At 40.4% G+C, this 8,261-nt stretch overlaps 2 protein-coding genes across 13 annotated transcripts in view; one reads left to right on the forward strand and one right to left on the reverse strand.

The window, feature by feature from the left end:
• Window positions 1-5,315, reverse strand: part of RPAP2 (RNA polymerase II associated protein 2) — a 32,517-nt gene extending 27,202 nt beyond the window's left edge. Inside the window, exons 1-7 of one of the 5 annotated variants that reach the window (XM_027651520.1) lie at window positions 5,241-5,298; window positions 4,374-4,419; window positions 4,223-4,287; window positions 3,487-3,601; window positions 2,743-2,841; window positions 1,715-1,780; window positions 635-723 (exon numbers count right to left, since the gene is read on the reverse strand). In XM_027651520.1, the coding sequence (XP_027507321.1) occupies window positions 635-723; window positions 1,715-1,780; window positions 2,743-2,841; window positions 3,487-3,601; window positions 4,223-4,281 (428 nt within the window). In that variant the 5' untranslated portion in view covers window positions 4,282-4,287; window positions 4,374-4,419; window positions 5,241-5,298. Of the gene's footprint in view, window positions 1-634; window positions 724-1,714; window positions 1,781-2,742; window positions 2,842-3,486; window positions 3,602-4,222; window positions 4,288-4,373; window positions 4,420-4,748; window positions 4,864-4,943; window positions 5,079-5,240 lie in introns of those variants that run through there. The other 4 variants (XM_027651521.1, XM_027651519.1, XM_027651522.1 and 1 more) reach the window with 4 other exon arrangements.
• GLMN (glomulin, FKBP associated protein) overlaps window positions 5,270-8,261 on the forward strand; it is a 36,299-nt gene continuing 33,307 nt past the window's right edge. For 4 of the 8 annotated variants that reach the window (XR_003528976.1, XR_003528977.1, XR_003528975.1 and 1 more), the window contains exons 1-3: window positions 5,281-5,675; window positions 6,851-6,970; window positions 7,427-7,552. Coding sequence is in view for 5 of the 8 variants with exons in the window: in XM_027651518.1 (XP_027507319.1) it covers window positions 6,905-6,970; window positions 7,427-7,552 (192 nt within the window). In the remaining 3 variants the exon portion in view is untranslated. Of the gene's footprint in view, window positions 5,676-6,850; window positions 6,971-7,426; window positions 7,553-8,261 lie in introns of all 8 variants that reach the window. The other 4 variants (XM_027651514.1, XM_027651515.1, XM_027651516.1 and 1 more) reach the window with 4 other exon arrangements.

Raw genomic sequence — 8,261 nt, forward strand, 5'->3', positions numbered from 1 at the left:
TCATGGAGTTTAAATCTTGAAAACCTCCAATGATGGAGATTTTAAAACACTGCTGAGTATCCTATTTCCTATGACTGTGAAAATGAGCTCACACCTATAAATTCAGCTAGTTCCTTTTGCTGAAAACCAGGAGACTATGACAAGTAGTGTCTTGGAGAATGAAAGTTTAATGAATTCAGCAGAACATTCTCTATGCAAGTCCTTACTGTTCAACAGTGACACCCATTGGCTCCACTCATTACTGCAAGCCTGTGTCTCCTAAGCTAGGAACAGAGTGCATTACACTGTTCCAAAATGGGTATTGCAGGAAAACGTGAAATGGGCAATCTGAAATTTAGATAGGACAAAGAAATTCTTCATGGTGTAGTCTGCTTTCAGATGCAAGCATTCGCAGTCTAAGCTGAAGACCAATGCCAAGTGCTGTGCCAAGGGTGATCAAAACATGGTCATGTCTGCTAAGCAGAAGTGGCTCAGTAATATGCATTTAAAAGGAACACTGTGCTAAGTTTAACATCAGTTACCTCTGCTTCAGTCAAATAACACTGGTGCACTTCAGCTAATTAATTAGCATTGCAGCTTGCACAGAGAAGTGATATTCTCAAAAAGAGCAAAGAATGTATAAGATTATACTTACTTTTCTTCTTCTCTCATCCATACTGGACTTTTAGAAATTTGAGCTTCAAAATATTTAGATGCTCTATAGCAAAAGTTGCTGCAAAAGCACTGGAAATAAAAGAAACCAAAAAGATATGACTAAAGCCAACTTCAATACTCATAGAAAGGTACAAAAGTAATTGTTTTTATGCCTGTATTAAGTACCAATTCATGTTTGTTTTCAAGACTATGAGTAGGTTTTTAATTCACCTGAAAAACCAAACATATCAAATAAGTCTATCCTATTCCCCAAAAGCCACTTTTAGCTTCTTTTTTCCCATTTTTCTGCTTTTTGTACTTTCATTACATACTGAGAAGCAAATCAGTACATAAAAATAATTAAAAAACCCCCAACAAACTGTTCAAAGAACAAGCCATAACGCAAGACAGTCATACAGTTTAAAAGACATGCAATAAAATTCAGGTGTTTAATAACGAAAATTTTGGTCAGCAACAGAACTTGTTTTTTTGCAATACTTAGAACAACACCTAAAATTTTGCAGCATCTTTGAAAAATTGACTTGCACACTTGTATCACAAGGGAAGAAGACAAAGCATCCCACTTCTTCTCGGAGTCTTGCCTGGTTGCCTAAAAAAGCAATTCCTAGAATTTCATGTATCTTGGAGTTGTAAACAGAGGAAAGGAATGGATACTAGTGATACTGAAGAAATTTGTTCTGTAACTGGAAACATTTATCTTACAATTTAATGTCTAAGCATCTGTAGGTGACTGTGTATCCCGTGAACTGGCAAAGATGACTTTTATACAACCATGTGTCACAAATGTCTTTCACAGATCAGCTGTACCACATTCAAAGTGCTATCCAGGTAAAATTTTCCATGTAATGTTTAAATATAGAAAATATGTGGGTTTGTTTTACCAAAGACAGCACCTAGAAACTGAAATGCACAAAAACCTTCCAACTGTTCGTGAAAATTGTTTTTGTAAGAACCAAACATATTGGCTTTAAGTCAAAGCCACTATATTAATGCTGTTACAAAACGCATTTCTGACGTTGCAACTACTAAACACATTCTATAAACAGACTTGTTATCATACCTTTCTTTCAGTGATATCATAAACCCTGTTCGTTTTTGTTGAAATCTTGTACTTCTGCTTTGGCACCTAAAACAGAATGTTTTCACCAGCAAGACTGTTACTTTCATGGTGACTATACAGAAAGCTTCATTCTTAAGTGTAATATGTTCTAACTAAATTGCATACTACAACTACCTTTTCTCTCAATTCTGATGTTGTACCTTCTCACCTGTAAGAATGGTAATTTATCTTTAATCATATATATCTCATCATCAGTAGAAGACAACTTCAGATCTACAAGAAAGTCAGTGCTGAACATAAAACAAGGGAGCTGCCATGGCAGACACTTTCCTCACGTGTAAGTGCTGAGCAATGACAGACAGGCCCTTCCTTAATTTGTATCTATTTATATGCACGTGAGACTGTACTGTCAGAGACCCCCACCACTACCCAGACAAACCCAGAGAGGAACTTCTGTAAAATGTAATACAATTTCAAAGTGAACTTCTGTGTAAATATATGAAGTCCAAACCAGCAAATTTTTTTGTACTCAAGTAGGTTTTTTTCCAGATAATCACGTGTACCGCTGGTATTACATCACAGGTATCTAACTGAACTGAGTTCTGCTAAAAGAAGTCTGACTAAGATTTTTATACAGTTGACATACATTTTTACAGCAGATGTATATGTATTCACATAATAATATCCCTGCATTGTATTATTTTTTCAGTTCAATCCTTCTCACAGACACTTGTGGCTATACTGACAAAAGAACAAGATTAGAAAATTTTCTCATGCACAAAGGAAGGCCATGAAGCCATAACTCATTGATCTTTATCACTGTCAAGCAGATGTTAACTGATTTACCATATAGTAACTGTTGTCTTCTAATTTAATTTTACCTCTCACTTAAGAAGGATTATACTGAAATGGAGTGATATGATGCCTGGCCCATTACTTGGCAGTATTTTAATCTTTGTTGAATCGTTTAAAAAGAAAATGCAAGAGAATCAAAATTGTGATAACAGCATTAATGAAAAGCAACTTACATTTTCCAGTTTATTTTGACACAGAGGATAACCACATAGTTTGATGATAGACCGTTCATCAACAATGTCTTTATAGTGAGATGGAGTAATACACTTTCCCTAAAATGACAAGAAAATAGTTCAAGAACAAACACTGGAAAATATGTCATTTTTTGTACTCAAAACATCTTATAAGCAAGTAAGTATTTTAAATTTTATAAGTTACCTAGTAAGTTTAATAAACAACATTTAAAACCTACACAGTAAAAATGGTAAAAGGGTAAACAGAAAGAAGACAGACATGGGCACTTCTTTTTACAAATACAAGAGCTTCGTAATTTTGCCTCTAGTGTAGCAGCCATTTCCATAATTTTCCTCTTTTTATATTTACCAGTTTATTTATAACCTTAACAGGAATAATCATCACACTATTCCAGCAAAACTGTACTGCCAGATAAACCATGCTGTATTTACAGAAACTTTGCCTAAATTCACAGATGATGTGATGTAGACCTAAATATTTATACTTCACCCACCAGTCCAGAACCACAGAGGTATATAAAAAGGCTGTGATAATAGAGTGAGGATTCATAAATGTATACAGTCCTGCAAAACTAGGGCATGTTTTCACTGCAGAACCCTTGAAAACAAGGCAATCATCAATGGTTTGTCTATTTTAAACTGCAGTAAATTGTTCCAAGAACTTTGGAAAGAAAAAAGCAGCACACTAAGATACAAAACAGTACAAAAACTTGCAACACCTACAGAATCTAGAAGGAACTCTTCAGTAATGTTCTCTTCCAGGAGCTGTTCAACAATAGACAATGCTTTTTTCTCAAATTCAATCTTCTTTCTCATAGCAGCTTCCAGAGCTGCTTTCCTACAACAGAACAGACACTGAATGACACAGAGGGTAGATTTTCATAAACAGATTTCCAGTCATACCTTTATCTTTTTTCTGAAATACAGCAGTTTATGCTTTTCTGCATCACACTATGTGGGCCAAACAAAGCAACAAGTAATTGGACTAGTAATTCTGTTATAACCACAAAGGAGTTTCCAGCCTTGGTTTGTTTTATTTCCACTCCGGTCAGGAAAAGTATTGACTCTAATTGCATTGTAATATACCCCTCAAGGTGGCCCAACACTTCTTGCAAGAGGGAAACCAAGAACTGGCTGGAGAAAGAGCCTAGGACACACAATTTATGGAGTGCTGTCGAGAGAATAGGAGCTGGATAAGACAAGAAGAGTGGGAAGAAAAAAGGACTGGAACATGATTGCGTGTGAGGTTACAAAGTAAAAGAAGGAATAAATCAAACAAATGCTACTACAGTAGATTTCCTGAATGCTTTTTAACGTGAATAAGTATAAATGGCAGGTATGCAAAGAAGTTAAGATGGCAAAAAGCAAGTATTACTAAGGAAATACAATTGTGCAGGTTGGATTCATAGACTTTTAGTATATTATACAATGCACATATGTGCATGCTGTTAGAAGTTACACAGCATCACTCCAAACAAGCCTGCATGATGATGCTGCCGATCTCCTGAAGGTAGTCATGGTACTCTGAGAAAGAGAAGAGACATGCAAGGCACATTTCAAAGTGAGGAAAAATGACACAAATGTCGCTTTTTGTTAGTCAGAAACTATACCTTTGAGCAGCGTCTTCATTCTTTGGAGCAGTTGAATGCTTATTTCCTAGAAATCAAATATAAAAATGTAGAAATATAGAAATTAGTGTACTTTCTTCCTTTAACACTGGAAAATACAGGAACCTAAAAAATATTAAAACCTCTAAACTGTAAGCATAATCAAGGCAATCGCTTAGAAACTTGCTTTTGGTGGCCGTGACTTCAGTAAGCTGGTAAGCATTCAGCAACTAGTTAGACACAAGTGCGAGGACAGACAGACTCAACTCTTCCCATACTTCCCATTCATTCACCATGTTCTGCATACTCAAAAAGGGGAGAATACTTCTGACAGTTATTTTGTGCAAATCGCACCCCGGCTCTCCGGCCCAGCGTTACCCCTGCACCCCGCTGTCCTCCCGGCTGACCCACCGCTGGGTTTTGCTCCGAGCCGGGTGCGGCGCCGGCAGCTCAGACAGAGCCGCTACTGCCACCGCCGCCCTCGCTGCCCTGCGGCCTGCCCCTGACCGGGCGGTGACACGGGAGCTTCGGCAGCCGCTCCCCTGAGACAAGGGCAGCAGGGAGGGGAGATACCGCCGTGTTATGCTTCGAACACGAGGACGCAGCGCTCTAACCCGCTGCACGACCGCTGTCGCGGGCCGAGCCAGGCTGTCCCCGCACAGCCCGAGGGGACGGCGGGTCCCAGACCCGCCTCGCCCGTCCTGCCGCCCATCGCGCCACGCACCCGGCCCGGCCCGGCCGAGGCCCGCCGAGCCGTCCCGCCGCTCCCCTCGGCACAGCGAGTTGGGCGAGTCCGCCGCTGCGCCCGCCTGAGGGCACAGGGAGAGCCCAAGGCGCCAGGCGGGGGGGGGGCGGGCGCGCGGAGCCCACCTGCGCGCCGCCGGCGGGGCCGGCCCGTCCCGGCCGCCATCATCGCCATCGCCGCCGCCCCGCCCGCCGACCTCTCACCCGGGGCGGAGCCGGGCTGGGAGAGGCGGCGGTGCGGAGCTCGGGTGTCCGGCTGGTTCGGGCTGAGGTGAGGGCTGCTCCATGATTTTTAGTTCAGCCGTGTGTTACAAGCTGACGCCGGCAGCCCCTGTGTTGTACCGCCGAGGGAAGGGGCTACGGTGTATGTTTATCAGGAGGCAGTTTGGTGAGTATTAATAGAACGTTTCACATGATCCAGATTCTGCCCACTTGCCGCTGAAACCTCCGAAAAGATTTAGTTAGAAACCGGATTAAGTATTAAGGCCGGAGACCATCTGCGAGCTGGGCCGGTAAATCCCTGCAGCAGCACGGTGGGTGCTCGGAGCACGTCCCAAGGCTGTAAGTACCTTGTGAAGTTACTCAGGGGTGAAAATGCAACAGTATTCGCGTTAGAAAGAACATAAAAATTGTTCTGGAAGGATTAGTACCATTCTGTGGAATGAAGAGCTCGAATCGTACAGCATGTATTAGTAAAGTATGTGGTAATAACCAGGTTAAAATGACAGGCTAGATACAATGGATAAGTTGCACGACATAAAATGTTAAATCAGACCGTCGAGAATAGAAAGGGAGTTGTTTATTCTTGGGATAATTAAGGTCACACTGATGCTTTTTGAGCTTTCACGAATTGCCCTCTTCTGTAATCATCCAGCTACATTTTTATCCAGGTGGTGTCTGATGTAGCTTAGGCCAAACATAAGAGGAAAGGTTGAGGACCTTATGCAGGGATGTCTGTGTTTTGATGAATAGATAGCTAATTAACCAGGTCTAGGGCTAATTGACCCTCATAGTCATCATATAACCAGGTTTAGGCCCATGGCATTACTTGAAACTATAAAGATTGTGACTGCTGCTATGATATATCACATGGGATAACCAAGCTTGATTTTATTTGTAATTTGTGGTCCTAGCTATGTAAAACTTTGTATGTACTTAATATTACTCAAATGTTTAACTTAATTGCTTTTAGTTTTGAATTATAGTACCTGGAGGTAAAAGGCCACTGAACTACCCCAACGTAAACACTAGAAAGAAATAAATGATACTGCATTTGTAATTGTGATTGGACTGTTGGTATAAACTGGCACGGTGGTTGCATCTGCTGTGCACATCCCAGACACTGGGTTAAAGTGTTCCAGTCAGGGCTGAGCGGGAGCTTCTCTGTTCAGAGCTTGGTCACAGGAAGTGTGTCATGAGCATTCACACTTGGCGTGCAGACTCTCTCTGTATTAGCTGCGGTTTTCAATGTGTGTACCTAAAGTCGTAGCTAAAGCCTTCAAACTTCTTAAATGACCCAGATAATACTTGAAAAATTACTTCCCTGTACACAGAATGCAGGTTGTTTCCTGGCTGTAATACTATCTCCTGCAAATATGGGGAGTAGAATAATACAGCGTACACTTCCTAAAAATGCATTTTTCCATGTTTTTTTAATTGTGCAGTCTTCTTAATATCTGTCTAGGTTGTTCTTGTTCCTCTCTTGACTTTTTTTTTATAATGTAACTATTTTTCAGCATCTGTTTTAAATTCATGTGATATAATATATCTTTAATTTATAATAGTTTTTGATGCCAGAAGAGCACAGTCAAACTATAATGGCAGTTGACGAACTTCAAGCCATAATACAAAGATGTGTAAGTAGTTTTCTTTCCTTAAAAGTAACATGTAAGCAGTGTGCATTTCTTTTCATATATTATAAGTAAAACCAAAATGACCTCAAAGCAAAGACAGTTGTTAGCAGAGCTACCCCTCGTTGGGCAGCTAAGTTCAGCCTCCATATTTCATTGACTTCTCTGTGGTGCTTATCCTAAGATGCTTGATAAGGTCTGCTTCTTGGAGAAAGAAGTGTTCTTGTACCCAGGAACAAAAGCAGGTTATTGTAGAAAATATATCTTCCAAACAGTATGCTGTAGTCTACACTTAAAAAGTGCTGTTGAAATACTGCTTTGTCTTCTGTAGTAACTCTTGGTAGCTTTTTTAACATGTGAAAAATGTATGTAAGTTACAACATTTAAATTTGAAATTAATGCATGTATTTTCTTATTTGACTTTTATAAGCATGGAGTTAAATGTCAGTATTTTCTTTCTAGCAAATTCTGGAAGAAGCTGATTTCAAAGGAGAAGATTTTAATCTGTTTCTGGTGGCAGGTCAGAAGTGTTTAGAAGATGGCTATGCAGCTCAGTTATTAGAAGTAATTCAAAATGAGAAAAATAAGGTGAGTTTAAGCTTACAGTCTATTAGTTGTGCATTAACACATAAAACTGCTTATTAAGAAGGAAAGCTATTTTCACTGTGAAGCAAGGCTGTACTTACGAATAGCTAATAAGTTGCTCTGTGTTAAATTCTGTAATTTAGGTAGAGAACCCAAATCATGGTAATCTTAAAACCATTCTTCAATAAGTGACGCAAAGAGAAAAGGAAGGGCAAAAGCATAAATAGGAGAAGCTGACAGTGTCTCTCTTTTGCAGGACAGGGATTTCAGATGGTGTACTGGATCTGGCTGCCATGGAGTTGACTTTCTTCATGGCAGCCTGTATAGGGCTGTGTTTTAGATTTGTGACCAAAACAGTGTTGATAACACACCAGTGTTTCAGCTATTGCTGACCAGTGCATGTACAGCATCACGGCCTTCTCTGTTTCTGACTCTGCCCCATCAGTAAACAGGGAAGTTGGGAGGGGACACAGCTGGGAGAGCTGACCCAAACTGATGAGATATTTCATACCATATAACATCATGCTCAGCAATAAGATTCTTGCCTCCATCCCACTGAGGGGTGAGAGTGAGCCAGCAGCTGGTGGGTGCTTAGTTGCTCTCTGGGACCAGCCCACCACATGGATATAATAATACTGGCCAAAATTGTAAGAGCCAACTAAGCTGATGGTACTTGAAGAGATATTAGTGTCTGTGAGCACTGGGGGAACTG

Source organism: Corapipo altera, unplaced genomic scaffold (genome assembly GCF_003945725.1).
Source record: "Corapipo altera isolate COAL_440 unplaced genomic scaffold, ASM394572v1 57, whole genome shotgun sequence".
Classification (NCBI taxonomy): domain Eukaryota; kingdom Metazoa; phylum Chordata; class Aves; order Passeriformes; family Pipridae; genus Corapipo; species Corapipo altera.